The following is a 21,734-nucleotide window of genomic DNA, read 5'->3' on the forward strand; positions in this document are numbered from 1 at the left end:
GTTCTCCTCTACTGGGTGCTAACCCTCTGTACGACTTACTGTTCAGGTGAGACTTTAAGAGATGTGATCGGGCCACAGAGCTGCATTCCCCCGGGGCCGTTACCGCGCTGGGGTCGAATGGTGTGGAGCATGACTGGGGTACTGGAATCAAATCACAGTGTAATTATGAAGTGTCATTGGGTTTGGGACCAGCTCCTCAATCCAGAGCTCTCTCTTTTCTCAAGCCTCAACCGCCTATCTCAAATAGGTTTTATATGAGACCCACGTCATTGATGGGGATAAGACGTTTAAATATTACAGTGCACATGCTCAAGGATGTGGGTGAAATGAATCGAATTACACAGAAGGTAAAGAAGCACTCACCATTTCAAATGACTTTCTATCCTGTCCTTTATTCAAATGAGATTGAAATCCATTAATAAAAAATGGAAGACATTTTCAATATTAATTGAAATTGGGGAAAAGTGTTTAGGAATTGTGATCTGGAGAAACCTTGGAAAAGCTGCTCATTAGCAAGAACCAAATAAGGCCTACTTAACACTGTTTACACTTTTAAGTGTTCCGCTGCCCACCTAATGCTATGTCGCACTTTTTTTTTTACTTTTAGTACCATTGCTAAATATATGTTTATTTCAATTAGTGTAAAGAATGCCAAACACATTATGCAGACTATTAAGTCAGCACAGCGGCACATTATCCTCAAGAGGGTGGACGCTTATGTGAAGGACAACAGAACTCTATGGATGTATTTTAAGTGCTGCCTGGGCTGCAACACAGCCAAGCAGAAACAAGTGGTTATCAAAAAGCTTATACTCCACTGCTCCCATCTTCAAAGCCCCATAAATAGCCACGGAAAGTCAATTAAAACATAATGATTCCTGACACACACACCAAGAGCGTCAGAGATCAAAAACGGCAAAAATTCACAGACCCTAGACCCCTCCCGGCCCTCCCCTTCTACCGTGTGCACGGCCGTGGACCGGGGCGGAGGTAGGGGTGGTGTGTGTTTAGCGTCTGGACCGTCCGTTGCTGGGAACGCCTGAATCTTATCTTTCCTTGTTATGCACAAAGTGGAGTGGGGAGATAGACACTGTCGCTGTCGCCTTGAGTGGAACCAAGGTCGTCCTGCCAAAGGCCCCTTGCGTCAACCCCAAGAGGCAGAATATCATTAAATCACACGTTACGGCTTTCAAAGTTCATCTGTCGCTTGTGACGCGGGACAGGTGTCTGACGCAGACACTCTTATCAAGGTCCTGCTGGGACTCTTTCATTTGTGGGGAAATGTTTTTTGTTGTGTTTTATCTTTATTATGAATTAATTTTGTTTTTTGACCAACAATGCTTCGCACTAATATTTCCATATGCAAAGGACATACTTGCAATACGTATAGTGAAAATGTTCCACAATTTCACTATCACAGAATTGTATTTGTGTGTGTGTGTGTGTGTGTGTGTGTGTGTGTGTGTGTGTGTGTGTGTGTGCGTGTGTGTGTGTATGTTGTTTGCAGACCCGGAAAAGCCGCCTGCTGATGACACGAGATGTAATCACAAGATCTCTGTAGTCGCTTTTCCAGGGAACATTTTTTCTATTCATTTTTAAAAGGCACAGAGCCAATCTGCATCCAATTAGCTCACCTTCTGGAGCTTTTCCACCAGACTCACCATGAAAGACAAAACAGCATAAATGCATAAATTACCCACAGCTCTTTTGTGTTGTGCAATAGTACTCGGTGGAAACACACTGCACCCTTAAATGTGCAACCAAGGGTTCACTGTTCCTAATATTGACCTTTTCTGTTCTTCTATGACTCTGACTCTAGGATACATTTGAATGTCAGTACCTCTCATCCCGTATTTGGTGGTTGCCACGCAGGACATTAAAATGAACAAATCGAAACAAAGCCAACAGGGTCTTTTGGCTGACCTTTATGAAATATGATGGCCATCTTTTAGATTATATGTGCTTTCATCGGGAATATTCCAAAGCACGTTTTTTACCTGTATTAATAATTGATAATTTCCTCCATCTCGTGCCGATGCAATTACAATTTGAATAAAATCCCAATGATACTGTATGGATGACCTTGTAATTAATTGCAAAAAAGTCCATTCCAAACGTTGATTATAGAAAAAATGTAGTGTGCCCACTGTGGTAACAGATTGCCATCATTTTAATGTGGTTATGTTTGTTTTTTCTGAGTGCAATTCATTGAACTTTGTCTCCTTGAAGCAGGCCAGACGTCTGGCTGCTTAAACAGTAATCAATTTCTGACAAGGCAAAATGGTTGCTTCACATTTATTCATTTTTCGATGTATAACAAAATGTGCTACTAAACACACTCATACTTCTGATACTAAGGTCAATGGTATGTTATTGTTAACATGTATGGGAATTAACTTCAAAATATATGTAAATACAGTAGGAGAGTATAAGGCTTAATATATCCTCGTACTTGATGCAACATATATATATCTATATATAAATATATAGATATATGTATAACATAACCATATAATGGCAAAACCTTTTGATTCAGTGTAGGTGTGTAACCTTGTCCGTTATACTCCGGTCTAACTATGGATTACAATTCAATCAATCAGCCAGTAGGGGGAGCTCATTGAGCCATTAGGGCTTCTAGGGGAGAGTCCACGTTTGATTGAGTAGCGGTTGGAGGTGACCTGTCCAAGCAGAAGAGCACTATGTATAAAACAAGGTTTGGAACCTGACTAAACGTATATGAGGCTGAACACTGATATGCCACTCTGAGTAATTGACTGTCAATCATGATGAAAAACTGTGATTTAATGAAATACCCATTGATCTATTGACATCCAAGAGCTAATCCTTCTGGTATTTTCACAACATTAATTGGCATTAGACTTTGTGAGAACGCTTTGAATAAATGATTAAATGGATTTGATGGAAGTGGATGGAACGATGCTGAAGAGCACACAATACTGGCTGACATGATGCAATTCTGGGAGGAGGAAGGTTAGACAGGCTGAATGAGTGTGAATGCATAACAGAGGTCTAGTGAGGACGGAGAGTGTTGCCTAGCCAAAAGAGAGAGCCAACAGGGGAGTCAAACCTGACTAGACCGGGATAGTAAAAAGATCCAGAATAACAACAGCGTGCTTGCAATGCCATTCATCTAAGAGGAAACCAGGGGGGCGGGGGAGCAACACTCCAGCCAACTTGCTCATCCTGATTAGTGGATGAGCTCCCCTTGGACCGGGAAAGATCTCTCAAAAACAGACAAATCTCCATGAGAATAGAACAACACACAAGACAGTGACACTACGTTCTGCATAATCAATTTACAAATGCACCGGCTACATTATGATGAAGTTTGACCTTAGTGTGACACACTTAAAATGATTGTGGACTTCAAGAGGGCACACGCACACAAACAATGTCAAGAACAAAAGGCCGGTGCAGATCTGTTGTCTCAACCCACAGAACGTGTTCATACCCGCTTCATTCGGCCATATTCTGCAAGCCAAGACCAATGTACGCGTCTGTGACTTGTTTTAAAAAAGATTTTGGACGACAACGATTGCCTCTCTTTGGGCCGCTAGAGAACACCATCACTTTTGGTTGTTTCATTTCACGACATTTACAATAATCTACAACTCTGCAAAACATTGATGTTAAACATTGATTCTGAATTGATTTATTTTTGTGAAAATATATATCAATCACACACAAATAAAAAGCATATTAGCTCTAAAGGGAAAAAGAATAACACTAAAGACCGAAATTGAACGAAGCAGAACAATAATGTAGTTAAAGCAGCCAGCTGGGGGGTTTGGTGGGACTCTATGGTGAAAATAAATATAACTGCTTCAGAATGTCTAGGCTGTCTTAACAGATCCACCCATACAAAACACAATTACAACACCCACTCCCTGTCTGATGTGAAACATAAAATGCAGCTGAAAAGAATATTCACACATCTGACTTGGACATCTTATCCGGACCTCCATAAACAAGCAAGCGGGTCAAAAAGCCATGAATGCAAACCGGCATGTCTAGGCCGGGTGTTGGGAGAACAAGCCATCAAAGATACATATTGTCGTGGAAATATCAACCATAACTATAATATAGAATTATATACAAATTATATTAACCTTACATATATAATTCCCTTCCTCTCTCCGACTGAGAGCTATTAAGATCGTTGTCATTTGCATTGCAAAGTCTGAAACTCAGGCAAGGCCAATTGACTGACTTCTTTGTTGTGTAGTTTCCTTTAACTGTGTTGCAGCCTTGCTTGCAGACTTGAAGACATATCCACATCCCCCGTGGATGTGGATATGTTTAACTTGGCCTCTCCTGTCAATCCTAAACTCTCGACAATGGTCACTCCAGTGACCATCGTCACTCCCGACGATTGTCGTTTCCCTATAAGGATCTTGTTCACCCATTGTCTCACTGAACTGAGACTACTCTACAATGATCATTTTCTAATATTAAATCAAACATTTTGCTGGCCAACATGTCCTAAAATTAAGTTTCTCTTCATCACTTATTATCTTAGATCATGTGCAGGTTGTAATTGATGAGACGTGGCTAACAGGATGCAACTACAGGTCAGCTGATCCTCAGGGGCCAATCAGACTTTGCTGGCTTTGATCACTGTCTATCTCCTTTGTTGCAATGTGATGTTATCCCCCGTATCGATCCGTCATTAGTGCATATGCCACATGAATTTATGTATGCCATGATCCATGTGAAAATGTCAATATCCAGATTAGTGTGTATGTGTGTGTGTGTGTGTGTGTGTGTGTGTGTGTGTGTGTGTGTGTGTGTGTGTGTGTGTGTATGTGTATGTGTGTGAGGGTGAGTGAGTGTGTGTGTCGGATGAACACTTTGATACACCACTCTCAGGTACGAATAGCGTCAATCCATCCCATGTTACATCGAACCAACCATACATGAACCATTTCCCCAGTTGTGCATCCATATATCTACCCGTATATCATACATGGTCCAACGCGGAAATAAGCTGAGCTGGGCTGGTGATTTCCCAAGCAGGGTCGGCCCAAGCACCTGTACAAACCACCAAAGCAGTGGTCATCGAAGGGTAGTCACACTCTCACACGGTTTGAGTACTTGCACGTTTAAGCCCTCACACGGATGGGTGACCACAACCACTAAATGTTGGCCTCATTGAATTGTGTTTGGTCTCCAACTCAAAATAACGACATCTACTGCAAAATGATTTATTACTGTCTGCAGCAGATGGAAAAAATATGCATGGGTACACAAACACACATCGATTCAACAGGCCCATTGAGCCAATCCATTACCGTAAATATGAGCAACAAAAATGACTTGACGACTTCCACTATGAAAAATCCTAAGAAGTTGATCAGCACTCCCCTCTCTCAAACACAATGTTCCTGTCACACCAAAGACAGGAGAGTTGACTTAGAGAGATGGTGTCGGAGTAAAAAATAACACAATGGATGTAATAGCCATACTCGCATTAAGAGATAATTCTGATTACAAATTTGGTCATTTATCTTTAAACTCCCATAACTAACGCTGTCTGTCTGTGAATTTATTTATACGTATAAAGTTAATCAATAAAGTTACATCTTGGAAACTTCTAAGAAACACCTTGAGTGGCATTAAGAATTTCCACATAAAAAAAGACTAACTAAACAAAAATGCTGTGAGGTGAAAGGAAAGGTTTAAAAATGTATAGGAGACTTTTGCGGGATGTTTAAAAAGCCATTGAATGATTCAGATATTGATTGATTGAACATCTTTTGTGGGATTCGTTCCTCCAAAATAGTGTCAAGGGATGTGATAAATATGACAAAACAGTTGCTAAACCATCAATCAAACACTTGCGTTTAACCAACTCTGAAGAAAATAACTGATGATATGTCAGGATTAATGGTAGGAACTGCTTGCTTTTAGAGTAATAGGGTTGAGCAAAGTCCCATTTAATATGGACACTTTTCAAAGGTGTCCTTGGTGAGATGAACATTTCTGCAGTAGAGGAGGTATTCAAGCATGACAAACTGTCCTGCAGCAGTACGAGATGTAGTCAAGTATGACAAACAGTCCCGTAGACATGTTTGACAAACCTGCAAGTCCTGCAATGGCAGATGCAGTTATGTATGATAAACAGTCCTGTAGTATGTATGACCAACAGTCCTGCAGTGGCAGATTTAAGCCATGTAGGCTATGACAAACAGTCCTGCAATAGCAGGAGCAAGTCAAACATCGTCCTTTTGGAAATAAGTTGGATTCTGCAATAACAAATCATGAAATGTTTAAATATGTGATCATCATGGAGATGACGTTTCCTTAAATGGAATGGGAGGCACGGGAAGGGCCTTTTGGTGGGATTTTCTAATAACTCTGAATGGACCCAAAGCATCAACAAACTCACTGCTACCCTCTGCACTCTTTATTAAAGACCTTGATTCCTGCAGCATCCACCAACCACTCATGATGAGAAGCTTTTCCTCTCCTGGCGAACACGAAAGTGAAAGAGTGTTGAGTGTATAACAACTGCATAACAGTGTAATGACAGCAGACATCAGTGGTGCTGTCATTAAAGTACATGGGTGCCAGAGGGAGCAATAAGCAACACATACGTCACATAGCCTGTTCAATACGGGAATGTTACGGTAGCGGAGGCAGAACAAAGCCGAAACGACGCCTCCGTTCTGATGACGTATTATGTGTGCGACCCGCCAAGGGGGGATTTAAAAACAACTCAAGAAAAAGAGACAAGTAAATAAAGAATCTAATGATAGTGTCCAAAATGACGGGAAATTGGGGTGACTTCGAGGTCCGGGAGCTCCTCGCACTCCGAGCATTGGACGAGATCCACCGTCACATTACCGGGACAGTGAAGGACGGTCCCGTATTGGAGAAGCTTGCCAGAATGCATCGCGAACGGGGCTATTCTCGAACCAAGGCGCAGGTGATGAGCAAACTCAAGAATTTGCGCAGAAAATTCCACCAGGTCAACAACTATAATGGCAAGACGGGTAGAGGACGGTTGGACTGGACGTATTTCGACTTGTGTCAGGCGATCTGGGGGGAGTCCAGCCTCTGTGCCGATCCCTCCGTTGAGAGCGGTCCCCTGTCGGACACCGACGCCAGCAGTACACGGGGCGAATCTGCGTCTAACGATCAACCAGGTACAAAGGTTTCCTTGTTTGTGATTAATGTGTTGCCCATAAAGAGCCATCTCTTATGTCTGTTGTGTTCTTTTTTCCCCCTAGAAAAGCTGCCGACGCCGAAAAGGCGGAAATTAATCAAAGCCCCCGTGCTGAAGACAGAGACGGACTATGATGAGGAGAGGGGGCCAGAGGATGAGGAGAGAGCACGTCTCCCCCTGATTCCGGAACCCAGATGGAGAGGGAGCGAGCGAGAGAGGGAGAGGGAGAGGGAGTGGGAAAGGGAGAGGGAGGTGGAAAGGGAGATGGAATGGGAAGTGGAAAGGGAGATGGAAAGGGAGAAAGAGAGGGAGAGAGAAAGGGAGAGGGAGATGGAAAGGGAGAGAGAGCGGGAGAGAGAGAGGGAAAGGGAGAGAGAGAGGGAAAGAGAGAGGGAAAGGGAGAGAGAGCGGGAGAGAGAGAGGGAAAGGGAGAGAGAAAGGGAGAGAGAGAGGGAAAGAGAGAGGGAAAGGGAAAGAGAGAGGGAGAGGGAAAGGGAGAGAGAAAGGGAGAGGGAAAGGGAAAAAGAGAGAGAAAGGGAGAGAGAGCGAGAAAGGGAGAGAGAGAGGGAGAGAGAGAGAGAGAGACTAGAACATGCAAAGAACATGATATAATGCCATACCTCTGACTAAGGTCATTAAGCAATTAATTTCTTCGTCTAATTGTCACAATCAATAGGAACGTTTTTTAATATGTACACTTATGTATGATATATAGTATACCATTTTTATATATTGTAGTAATGTCCATTCGTGCATATCTTATTTCTTAACTTTCTGTTTTTATATTCCTACTCTAGATTGGAATGCATTTCTTTAACCCCAGGGGATAAATATCATGTTTCTGGCTCAGATTAAAAGACCAGTCCTAATCTGCCGTAATGTCTTTATGGCTAAATGTGCTGGTGATGGTGGGGACGTTTTCCTCCCCCGCGCCAGTGCAGCTACACACAATGACTGTGACTGAAGCATGGATTGCTTTTGTTTTTAAAACCTGCCGCCGTCGAGAAGGCGGACATGAGCTGAAGCCCCGCTGAAGGGACGAGAACAGAAATGAGGACGACTCCTTCAGGAACCCAGAAGGAGGGTTTGAGAAGCAGCTCAGAACCAATCATAGACAGCTTCGTTGTCTTCCTCTACAGGAAATCCTAAACAATGAATATCTAGAACATACCTAACTGGATATCATTTGGTTATAATAGCCCAGTCTAGCTTTTGGTTCAGTTATATTGTTCTGTATTACAATAAAATATGATTGCATTTAAAGACTCCTTACAGTTAATGCCCATGTCTGGATCTGACATATCATCTCTTTTCCTAACTGTATATTGCCAAAGGTTCGGCTGATGGTGTGGACATCTTCCTCCTTGACACTGAAGCGGTGCTGCAGAATGATTTATTCTCTATTTGGATGTGTTTCGGAGAGGAGGAAAACCACAGGGCAAAACAGAGAAGTATAGGAGACTGGAATAGCAATGTAGTTTGTGTATCCAAGTCAGTCTGACACATGGGTAATAGCATGTCGGATACCCACTACATACCCTTGTCAATATTCGACAGCACTGCCAACATAAATATCGTGGGTAAACAGCCACAACCAAAGCAAGGCATTCCTTCATAGGAAGTAAGCATAAAGGGTTGGCGCGGGGGGAAGGGGGTGGTCTTGTCTCATTTAAAACCAATGGAACTATAGTCTCCCCAAAGTAATCACTACCGCACAGACGTGTCTTCCGGAATGTGCACAATTTTGTGACGACATATTTCCCAAAGAACTGAAGAATCATTCGCCCCTTCTTTATCCAATGCGGGTTTAACAAAAGGGCCACACTTTGATGTGGTGCCTCTCAGCCCATGTGTGCACCCTCGCCTTCTGCTTTTAGAAGGCAATGTGATCCGACTTGTAATTGCGGTACTACCGGTTTCTTACCACTCTGACTTCCCCTGTCCATGAAAAGGATTTGCATGGATAACCCCGCAGTGTATTACACAGGAGGAAATGAGAAAATCTCATGCATATAGGGATTATAATGTCGATTTAAATACCTTTTTGGTATTGATTTTATATTCGCAGGATTAGGGGGCATACATAATGACGCACTGTATCTTGCAGCAGCTGTCACTGTGCACCGCGCATGTTGCCCTGTCCTGGCAACACTTTAACACAAAGCCAAATGTTGCCCGATCTGCGTGTCTATCCGGTGGCATCTGTATACTGCAACACCATTTCAGTTATTTCTTCTCAGTCTTCATTTTCATAGCTTTTCAATGTTCTTTTCACTGCACACAAATCGATTTCAGTCGGGTTTTGGTTGTGTTTCTTTTGCTAAAATGCATTTAATCCCTCGTAAAGGAAAACAAAACTAATCTTTAAAAGCTTTACTTATAAATTCCTTTATAAGTAAACCTTAAGATTCATAAATCCTCACAAACTTTTGAAGTCAGACAGGAAAATCCACCCTTGCTAAACCACAAAGAAGGAACAACTAGACCACAGGCAAACAGCTTTTGGTTTCTGACCAACCACTATGGTAGGTTACTGTTTTAAATTACAGTGCCAACATCCAAACACAACATGGCTCAAGGCATATGTCAAGCTCAATACTCCAATATCTGCATCATCAAAACCCTTTTTAATTACAAGAGCAAATATCGCTGCCTTTATATGGCTTTCACGATACTTTGGTTTGAATTATGTCAGAAATTGACCAATAAAAAAGTCTAAATATGTCTTCCATGGGAAATGAGCCCATGCATCACTCAGCGGTGTAATTGGGTAATATCCTGTAAGATCCCGCACAAAAGAAGCCAAATTAATTATTAAAAGAAGAAAAGGAGAGGAAATTTGGGAAGGCAATTATTATTCAAAATAATATAATACTGCTCAGAAGGGATATTGTAATAATTTGATCATAAATATTATACAAAATGTGCCTCTTGTTTTATTGCAGTGAGCCGTCCACAGATTACATGCAAACAGGCTGTTATCTTCCTCCCACTGCAGCACATTAAAACCCTTCAGGCATGTCTGATTGCCAAACGTGATTGAGTGTAAGACATGCATAGACAATTTCTAAGGAGTTTTATTATAAAATTATTTTTCCTTGTCACACTCGGCCCAGCCAGTCAGTGTAACTGTCATTAGCATTTCAGACAATTCACAATCAGGGACGTGATTGGTAAATATTTCAAAATCAAACAATATGAAATCGTACTTAGTACATGATTTTGTTTCGTATATTGAACCAAGCGAGTCATTTCGACAAGATCATTCAAAAGTAAATAATGTTTTATTATTTATTAGTCGTTACATTTTGGCAAAATCTTTTCTTTCCATAATTTCCTAGCCACAAATTATTATTCTATGTTAGTTAATTAACCAAATAGAATAAACCGCTGTCTATTTGCATTGACAAATAAACAACTTCCAACGATACAACAGTTTGTCCTTGAGTGTGACATGCCACATGCTCAACATGGGCATTGACCCTCGATGCTTAAATATCCTCCCTACCCTCCTCAACCATGGTGCATAGCAATGAGGAGCTGGGAGCAGGCCCTCATGTGTGGCATGCCTTCACATGAGATAGATTATCATCACCCTTCATCTCTCTCTCTCTTTCTCCCTCTCTCTCTCTCTCTCTCTCTCTCTCTGTGATGGAGAAGCAGCACTCTAATGGCCTCTCTCAGACATGCAAACAAAGAGACGTGAAATGATTAAGGCACTGGGACCCATAGAGGGCACTTGGCTTTGAGCTCAGGTCAGATATCAGTCTCTCCTTGTTTGAGCCTCCTCCTGTCTGTTTGCCTCCTCCTGTCCGTTAGCTTCCTCCTGTATGTTAGCTTCCTCCTGTATGTTAGCTTCCTTCTGTATGTTAGCTTCCTCCTTTGTTTGCCTCCTTCTTTATGTTAGCTTGCTCCTGTATGTTAGCATCCTGTAAATTAACCTCTTCCTGTAAGTTAGCCTCCTCCTTTATATTATTGCATTCCTGCATGTTAGCCACCTCCCGTATGTCAGTTGCATTCCTGTATGTTAGCCACCTTCTTTATGTTTGTTACACTCCTGTATGTTGGCTTCCTTCTGTATGTTATTTACCCATTAGCCTCCTCCTGTATATTAGCGTTCTTATGTATATTAGCCTCCACCTGTATGTTAGCCTCTTCCTTTATGTTAGCGGCTCTCCTTTATGTAAGCTTCCTCCTTTATGTTAGCGGCTCTCCCGTATGTTAGCTTGTTTGTTTATTTGAGAGAAAGGAGAGTACAAATTAAAAAATACACACACTATTTAATTGCCAGAATTAGCCAAGATGCAATTTTTTATCGGTAGTCCCTGACTGAGGTGTTAAAAAAATACTTCCTAAAATACATCAAAGTAAAAGCAAAACAGGAAATGCAGTTTAAAGATTGGAAAATGAAACACAGTTATAAAAAAAAACAGTACAAGCAGTCATGAAAAATCTGAACAAGAGAATCGGAAAAAGAAGATCTGAACTAAAAATGTTAAAATCTGATGGAAGAAATGAGTCAAACATTGACTTAATTGTTATGTGCTACTGTTCTTTGATTAATCAATAAAGCAAAAGGAAAATAACAATAAAAAAATCAACATCCCAATAAAACAATTCAAAAAAAAGAAAGAAGAAAAGAAAATCAACATTTCAAAACCAAAGTAAAATAAATAAACGTTGTGTTTAGACGTCCCCTGGCAATTTAGTTCAGGGTTCCCTGTCATCTCTTGAATCACCGTAGAGCGCACTCTACTATCAGAGGAATTCATCTGTATTCCTCTTTTTACTATGACACCTGAGTGGCTCCACATAAAGGCCAGGTCTCTCCGTATCTCCATCCGCCACCTGCGTTGCCCTTCACGACAACACTTCTGATGCAACTGATGCAAAACATTATTCATAAAACGATTGATCACATGAGATGCAAGGTGAAACAAGAACCACCAAGGGAGGAAGTTACATGGATATCTATCGGGAAATGTTCCAAGAATCCGCATGAAGAATCGCTAGATGGATGTTGGTCCCCGACAACATCAAATACTGAACATAGCCCTCGGCTCTCTACTCGAATCCTAAATGCATCCCTGTCTAGTGCTAACTATTTACACAGCCGTATCCGGCAGTTTAACGCGTTATCGAGTTATGCCAATGTGGCAATCCGTGCTTTACCAGTTGCTACTTAATTTCGCCACTTCCCTTTTCCCGAGCCTGTGACGGGGGTTTACGACTGGTTCACTGATTGCCCCAGAGCCCTCCAGATGGCGAGCTTCCGTGCGGCCTGTCACACAGAAAACTCCATTGCATCATAATTAGACATTCCCGTGAATTCCCGTTCCATTCATGAATCTTCCTGACTAATGGCGATGTAATTCATTTCTGCTCCCTCGTCTCCGACGAGGGGCGGGCATGCCGCCACATAGAGAGAGAGGGAGGGGAAAGGGGGTATTATCAAATATTGATGTCGTCGTGCGTTTAAGTGATGTATTAAAATATAACTAGGACATCAATTGTTGTACCCACAGGCATTTGGACTAATGAGGATCTGCGATGGCCTAATTGCCCCCCCGATTAAGCTACTTAGAATGGTTGCGGAAACGTGTGCAGCCACACTAATCAGGCGACAAGTTCTACTAAAGCAATTTTATGTTTGAGAGATGCAGTAGGTGTTTTCGAAGCGAGAGATTGCCCACTTTTCCTGTTCAGCGCGTGACAGCTTGTCTGTCCGTAATGAGGAGTTCTGTGTGTGCGTGGTGGTGCATATGTCACACACGCACGTCACGTGTGCACGACAGACTTTAAGGTCCTGTCAGTCTCATCGTCCACAGAGATTGATCTGTTTTATATAGCATGTGGCACGTTTTCGATGTGTTCATGTTTCATGTTAAAGGCTTGCATGTGTGTCGCAATCTCAGTGCTGGTGTCAAAAATAATGAAGAAACACTTTGATCAAGCCGACAAACATGATTGAACTGGGGTACGCTTTCTATATAGTACAATTGCGAGATCAGTTGCAGTGGTTGTATTTTCAGAGAATTGTTGCCAATACATATGAGTTAATTAACTATTTGCTGGATGTTAAGAGCATAGGTCACCTTTGGAATAACCCACGTATTGAACCATTCATCGATTATTGATAAGGGTCAATATTGATAATATCCCATCCTATCTCTCTGGGACATTATCAACATTATTATCAACATAATCTACATTTCCGTCATTCTGATGTCTTTATTTTTCCCTGTATGGCTGTAGTGACATTTTTGTCATGGTAGTTTCCATCAAATCCTCTATACATTGTTCTTTGTATCATCTGCATCGCCGCTTGCGTGTGTATGTAACTTGCAGTGTGTTTGCCTCCAATTGAATGGCATACGAGATAAGTAGACCAAATACATCGTCCATTTCTTCTGTGTAGTTCTTATCGCACGGTTACCTGGCAACGGTTAGGTTTTGAGGAAAGACGTCCCCTCCCGCACCACTTCCACTGGGCTTCTGCTGTTGTGCAGCTCTGGGGGGCAATGTGAGTGCAACAGGTTGTGCTGAGGACGGGGACATGGAGGACTCAGGCCAAGTGTGTCTGGCAGGTTCTGGGCTTCTCTCTGAGACGTGTTGAAAGGTTTCAGTAGCAGCCAGCGGTGGTCTTCTCACTGTGCTTCAGCCAACTCCCTCCAAACACCACGACCAATGTCTGAAATATTCAATACCCTTTTTCGGCGTTGTTTTTTTTTAAAGTTTGTCGAGTCGAGTCGCAGCCAAGTACCCTTTTCTAAGAAACAAAAATAATTTTGTATAAATTTAATCGGTTTGATTGATCATAATCAACAATCACACATTCGAGGTTACACGGCTTATAGGGTTGAACTGTAAGTGCTTTCTATGTCTTTTTCAATTTATACTTTAATTCATTCCCAAATCTCAAGATACAATAAAGGTAACAAGGACATAATTCAACACATTATTTAAATAATAAAAGATATGGGAATTTCGTTTTTTTCCCATCCTGAGTATGTGTTTGTGTGTGTGTGTGTGTGTGCGTGTGTGTGTGTGTATATGTGTGTGTGTGTGTGTTTGTGTGTGTGTGTGGGGGGGGGGTATGTGTGCATGCATGCATGCCTGTGTGTGCGTGTGTGTGTGTGTGTGCGCGCGTGTGTGCCTGTGTGCGTCGCAGGGCTCATGTCAACTTAGCCATGCAGCTAACTTCTGCTGTCCATTCTGTCAGCAGAGCTTTGAAGAGGGCCATTAACCACAGACATGTGACAGGGCGGTGGGCCGGCTCCGAGTTCACCAAACACCGGTCATGTGACCATCAATCAGGCCGGGAGACATAAAAGAAAGCCAGAAAGCTGCTGGATGGCTACTGACATGAGATCCCCCGTCACAGATCCAGAGACAGAAGGCTGGCTTGTTTAGCCGTAGAGCATCTTCACACCCCCAGGAGCACAGTTTACCGCAAGGTGAACCCAGTGGAAGGAAACCAGATACAAAGCTGATTTCAAAACCATTTCATTTGTTTATTATGTTTCGTTTCGTTCGGATCCTCAGGAGAAGAGAACATTGATTTTTGAAGCATAAGGGATGATAGTAACGCCGGACATCCGAGATAACTGTTGTTGTTAAATAAGGGGCTCTGCAAAGCGAGGGCTAGGGGGGGAGGGGTACGGTCGCTGGTTCTCCGACGCCGCCGTATGCAAGGTCACGGACGATGGAATTATTTTCTACGCCTTTCTTACTTCCTTATATCTACACTTGATTGTTCCAGACATGAACCCTAGCATACACAAACGTTGACCTTGGGACTCAATTGCTGGCCCTTGAAAATCTTGTTAAGCACTAAAGTCAATTACGTAGTAGTAATGCATTATGTTGGCCGGCATTTTCCGGGAAATCGGTCATTGTCTGCACACGGTCGCATTGGCCGTCCTGTCCGCTTCCGCCCTCCTGGTCCATCACTCTGCAGGCCAGGAGACGACCGTGAAGGAACCTTCTGGATCGCGGCAAGGGGACCTTCCTCAGTACATGTTTATGAACAATAGCCTAGGGCTCAATTTTATTCCTGGACACTTTATACCACTGTCACGCCATTCCTTGTTGGGCATGTTAAAGCGGGTAGGATACATTTTTGCTAGGTGGCAAGAACTAAATGACATGATTGCGGAGAAGGCAAAGAAAGTCATACCTCTCGGCCCGTTATTCTCGGACCCTCATCTTGAACCAGTGATATTTTGCAGCTTGCCCAAATCTCTGCAGATGGTAGCCGTGTGAACATTGTGTGTGATTGTTCAGAAATTCAAGGCGATAAGGTTCATGTCTAATGTTTTATTTCAGTCTTAATTACCCGTCTCCATGGACACCTCAGTGGTCTTACCTCATGAGACGTTCAGCGATCAAACAGACACTGTAGCCAGTAGAAAACAAGTTTGTCCATAAAGAGCTTCTTCAGTCTCAGGCAGCTTAAAAAAAAATTGACTTCCTTTGAAGTGTCCTGCCTGGCCTAGTCTCATAGCCATCCTACAAGTTGTATTTATTATTCTCTCCTTGCCCTAAATATGCCTCCTTAAGTGATTTGTATGCGTTCGTTTTGTTTTTTACAGCCAAGATTACATTTATGCTGCATTTCCCTTTTCCTCTCCCAGGAATGCGCTTATTTTGATTTGATGGTTTGAAGGAGGTCGAGATTTGCATTTTTGTTATTTTAAGATAACAAAATGCAAATCTGACATGTATATATAATGAGCCTGACATATATTGCCAGAGTTTGTCTGGGTATCACACCGTGTACTCTGCTGCTAAGAATGAGCAAAGCACTGAATGGAAGCAATTCAAAAGCGGTGTTAACAGTCGAGGCACAACAACGCTGAGGGGCAAATCAATACCATTCCTGTGACCAATTTTACAGTTCTTGTGGCCGAGAGTAATTGAGCCCTATCTTTCTTTTTCCTCACAGAGGATTCGTTTTCCGCCACAGAATCAACAATGGCAGTGTTAAGTCGATGATTCAACAGAAGATGTCGCCGTGCCAACTACCTGTCAACTACGTAAACCCATAAACAAAGCCAACATAAACACAAAGGTATGCAACCACGGCTACAATAAAGACGTACGTCCATGTTTACGATTCAGGCAGACACTCGAAACGTCTTATAATAGTTCAATGTTAAATGTCACGCCTGCTAACGGCGCACCGCTCCTAGTTGAGCTAATGGTCTCTGATTAAAACGTGATTATTTCATTGCTACGTGACGTCGATGCCTTGTGCTACGCGCCACACACAGGGACATAGGAAGTTGGCGTTACCTAATGAGCTTTCACAGCCTCTCTTGCAAACACAATTACAGTAACAGCGTGCATTTAAAAACATCACAATCGTGTAATTACCCAAGACAATACGCAACATTAAGATAATTATGGTAATTAGAGGAAGCGAGCAAACGCTGACACGTAGAAGGATGCCATGACCTCCGATGGATTGTAAAATGTCTAGTTGACATGCACAGCATCCAGCCGTACTAAAACCAGAACCGAACATTCATGTAGGCCTACTGTAACAACAATGCTTTCAATCAATATGAAATTGGATGTGGGTTCAGGAGATTTTTATGACATTTATGATAGATGATGTTTATCATAATTATAAAACTGTTATCTAGCTTGTATTTGAGCAGCTCGTTAGTGAATAATTATCAATTAATTTATACACAACATCTGAAGGAACACAGGATGAGAATAGATCGTGAGATGAAATTGAATTGATAGTCTATCCAAAGGTCTGAATCAACCACGAGGAAATATGTAGTTTAAATGGTTCATTAAGGAATAACAATAATCAAAAAAATCAAAAAATCGATTAGAAAAAGATGCATCATCATCATAATCCTCATAATTAATTTTACTAATCAAGCGATATTCCCTTGAACAATCTAAAAATGCTGCACTGGGCTAAAACTAAACATGCAAGTAGAGCTAAAACCCTTGCTAAGAAACCCACTAAAGTTCTCCATGTACAGGAGGTCTCTGGGTCTGTTTTTTTTGGACGGGGGGCAGCAGAGCAAAGCCCAGGCTCCCCTTTTCAGTCCCGGGGGTCTTTGCGTTCGGGAGCTCCCTATCTGGGATCCTCCCTGCTTCTTATCTCTGCTCCTCAGTAAGCTGTGCTGAACAGGGTTCATTGTGCCTTACCGGTATGGGGACCTACTGTATGTAAAGACAAACCGTCTGACTGACATTGGTGGGTTTAACATTTTCCGGGTTCAATATAATTTTTGTATATTCTTTAACTGTTTAAATTGTCTCTAATTCTGCGGATAATCAATTTTTCTTCAAGATAAAATAAATCACAACACCGCTTACAGTGGTGTATATCAACATATATGTAGAAGGGTGCTTGAGTTGCCATCATGAATGTATTACAATATATATTGATGGTTATGGCCCCTTCCCAATGTTTAGTAATGAGAGTGTTTATGAATGTGATCACTTGGACTTCACCGTCTTCAGTGTGCGGTTTTGAGTGAGAACCTGCTGTTTGTTTTTTCCATGATATTGCTTTGCAAACAGTGTAATGTAAAACTGTTTGTCCCACTGAGAAACCTAATAGGGTGGATTGATGGACAGGAGAGCCGACAATTTTATGATTATACCATGATTATATTATATTTATCATACTCGACTGTGGAAAAAGGTCATATTGAATTGATTAAAGCAGAAAGAGGGTGTGATTGTAAGTTCATAGAGAAAACACTAGTTTAAAGTGCTATTTAGCCCCATCAGGTGTGATTGCCCTATGTGGGTCAAGACCACCGTCATGGTGAAGATGAGGCCTACTCACTAGCTTAAACTTCATGGAGCAGACACTATAATTAGTGTGATATGCTACACCTGTTGACACCGCTGTCAAATGGGTCCGTCCACCAAACATATATACTGTATTTATAGCGTCTGTCCCTGCTCGGTATTCATATGCTTTGTTTGTGTTTTTCTACTTCATTCATGTACAGTTATGTTTGTTCACACCATTAGCACTGTTTTACATTGGTTGGTCAATTACCCAATTTGCATCACGGTTTAGGTCAATGTATACTTGACTATACGTTGTGCGGGCAACTTGAGATTCCACACGCTTCTCTGTCTAGATGGGTGTGTTGTTTATGGGGCTGACTGCGTTTAGTAGAAGCGATGGAACGAGCACTGTGGTTAATAGGGGTGAGTCGACTAGTCAGGGAGTAAGAAGGGCCAGGACTGAGGCTGACGATGTAAAACTTGGCCCCTTTCCAGGGTCAAACAATTTCCCCTTTGAACCTGGTAGCTCGCTGACCCTTCAAAGCAAAAGCGTGACATTACAGAAACTCACGAAATAAGGGTTAAGACAATGGCCGGCCATGGGCATGGTTACACGGTGCACTGTTCTCGTCAATGTTTTGCTATAAGTGCCGGGATAGGAGTTCTAGGTATGGCGCGGCTGATAGTTTCCGTCCATGTTTGAGGTTGGTTTTCATGTGGAGGACAGTGGGGTGATGCGTGATTGATCAAATTGTATTTCCATCGCCGCATTGGTAATGCAACAGGTTGAATCAGCTTTTAAATATCCAGTGAATTTCCTGCCCATGGAAATTACAAAGTCTGAAGACGTAGCAAATGATGGACAGTCTGGGAGGAGACGCCATGTCTAGACACATAATTAGGTGTGGAATTGTTGCAGGTAAATTCCTGAGCAACACAACAGAGGATAGTGAACAATGAAACACATTGAAGCAAGAAGAGTGTTTTTTCTCACACTGCAGACTGAGTTGCTGAAGGCGAGAGTGAATGATGATTTATGTTACATTAAAATTATTTATCAGTTAAGCTGTAGGTTATTCGGACCTGCCACGGAGCTTAATGTTAGATCATGAGTAAACCCCAAGAGGGGAAGTAAATCCATCACAAATCACCAAGGCGATTTCCCCTGTGTAGTGTGCGATGGTCATATCCCCCCCCCCACCCCCATCAATTATTTTTATTCCGACTCACCGTCTCATGCAGACCCAATTTCATGGAAATTAAAAGGAGGGTTCTCCTTTGAAGTGTAAATTGGGTTTGCAGATTTGATCTGAAGTTCGTCTCCCCAGCTGACAGAGTGAAAGGCGCTTTTCATGAACCATTACTCCTGCGCCATTCGCAGACGCTGCACTCATTAAAGACGGCTGTGAGGAGGGAGTCGCTTCGTTAGAGAGGAGAGAGGAACATGATGATTGTGACTCAAACCAAAAAACAACTGGTGTTACAACAAATTAGTGGGTGATATTTGACAGCGTCTGCCCGGGAACGGAGAAATGTGCAATTGTTTGGAAAGTAACCGTCAGCTCGTGGTCTTTCAGCTGTCACAAACGAAAGGGCTTTTTGAACAAAAAATGCGTATCCCATTTCCTAGACAGCAGCTGATTACAGCTTGGCATGAGTCTTAAATCATACCCTCGATTCTTTGTGATGTCATAAAGATTTCAGGGGGAATCGAGAACCAAGTGGAGGATTGTGTCGTCATATCGATCGCAGAATGTAATGCTGCATACTGTAATGGAAAACAGAACCCTCTTTTTAAAGGGCCTCTATATAACCACCCTTTGTGAGGTCGTTAAGATGTGGTCGTTTGTGGGCATGCGCATTGTGAGTTTCCAAACATGGTGTTGGGATCTCCTCCTCAGTCTCCGTCCTGATAGGCCAGGGTTAACCTAACCTTGTCTGGAAGGACACTCCCATTCCTGATGTCGTAAAAGGAAGGGATATCAAATAGAAAAATCGAATAAGCCTCCCACTTTGTGACAAACTAGTTGCAGCGTGACTCCTTAATATTAATACATGCAGGGATGCATATTTGATATGTTGAGACTTGCATCTCGAACGGTAACTGCATAAGAATGAGTTTGACTTAATGATGTCGTTGTCGCTGTAGTGTTCCGCTGTTGTTTCTCACCTCCTCCAGTCCTCAATAGATACATCGGCTTAACAAAGTCGTTGTCCTCGTCAAATATGGTCTGCTTCTGTGTGTTCGAGTGATCCATCTGCCTGTCTGTCTCTAATACATGAGTACAAGGCGTGCTCTTTCATTCTCCCTGCTGAGACCTTGCTTTGTGATCCTTTGTAAAGTCTGTTGATAGAGTGTTCTCTTTAATCCTGGGAGAACACCTGCCTCCAGGGCCTCTGAGTTGACACCTTGGCATTCAGCTATCTCCCTTCAGTTACATGGCTAAGCCTTTGTTTACATTCTGATTTATCTCTAGATCCCTTTCCATCATCTTCAGTGCATATTGTCATTATTTCACCCCAAAAAGGTGCTTACTCAGCCAAACTCTTGGGGAAGATATTATACAGCAACTATGAATATTCCCAAGTACCATTGAAGATTTGTGAAAAAAAAACTAATTGTGCAAGAGTTACACTAATCCCCACGGGTGTGAACCACAAATTCCCTCAACAGCCAACCAACTCCATCACAAGGTCACTCACTCCCTTTGTTTAGCTAGGCATTAAATCCCACCCCACCTAATCAAATCTTTGTTTCAGCTTTCTTGCAGTTAGAACAATCTGAATTGCTAAGAAGAGACCTAATGAACGGCTTCTGATTAATTTAGCGGGGTGTCCCTCCCATGATAGGGCCTCAGAGGGGCCAGTCCTGGTGGGCATTTTGTATTCTACTCACACGAGGGGCAAATGCCACCCAGCCAAGAGCCGGGCCCCTGGCGGACTTAGCAATGATAGTCAGAAGACATAATGCACTCTTTTATAGCTCACACAGTGTTCACACCAAGCTTATACAGACGGATACACTGACATGGACGGAGGGGAATGTGGACTATCCAAAGCTGTAATAATGGATGATGATGACGGTAAAAATTGCAATCAGTGTCTTACAGACCTCCAGGGTTCTGCGTGGTTCTCTGTGGATTCCCGAGCCAGCCTAGTAAATGGTCACCTTCCTCTGTGTGTCAGAACACCTGAAGCTTTTCTCTAAAGTCCATGAGGAGGTCTGTTATGGGCTTCTTAAAAAGTTGGTCAGCTGAACTCTCTCTCTCTCTCTCTCTCTCTCTCTCTCTCTCTCTCTCTCTCTCTCTCTCTCTCTCTCGCCCTCGCTCTCGCTCTCCCTCTCTCTCTCTCTCTCTCTCTCTCTTTATGTGTGTGTTTGTGTGTGTGTGTGTGTTTGTGTCTCTCTTTCTGTGTGTGTGTGTGTGTGTGTGTGTGTGTGTGTGTGAGTGTGTGGGTGTGTCTTTCTCTCTATCTCTCTCTATCTCTGTCTAATTAATTCCCGGAGCATTGTGCTCTGTGCCTATACAATTTCAATTACCCGTTTAAAGTGGGAAAGAATTCCCAATAGTCACGCCTGAAACGCCGGCTGCTGGGAGACATGTGTACAAGCAGATGAGACAGGTGTACCCCCCCCCCCCCCCCCACACACACTCTATTCCTCTTATACACGGGTATAAGAGGAATAGAGTAGATTAATATGCCAATCGCGGCGAAAGACCCGGCGATAGGATGACAGGGGCGCTTTTAATAGCACAGATATATCTATATC

The 21,734-nt window shown here is 42.5% G+C and overlaps 1 protein-coding gene across 1 annotated transcript; it reads left to right on the top strand.

Annotated features, from left to right (window-relative positions):
• Positions 1-6,720: 6,720 nt before the first annotated feature.
• On the top strand, positions 6,721-9,078 carry LOC307075186 (uncharacterized protein; the record flags this gene model as incomplete). Its single annotated transcript, XM_079735692.1, has 3 exons — positions 6,721-7,169; positions 7,254-7,441; positions 9,067-9,078. The coding sequence occupies exons 1-3, from the start codon at positions 6,773-6,775 to the stop codon at positions 9,076-9,078; spliced, it is 597 nt and encodes a 198-aa protein (XP_079591818.1). The 5' UTR covers positions 6,721-6,772.
• Between the last annotated feature and the right edge of the window lie 12,656 nt (positions 9,079-21,734).

This window comes from Pollachius pollachius (assembly GCF_949987615.1).
Source record: "Pollachius pollachius genome assembly, chromosome: 4".
NCBI classification, from domain to species: Eukaryota; Metazoa; Chordata; class Actinopteri; order Gadiformes; family Gadidae; genus Pollachius; species Pollachius pollachius.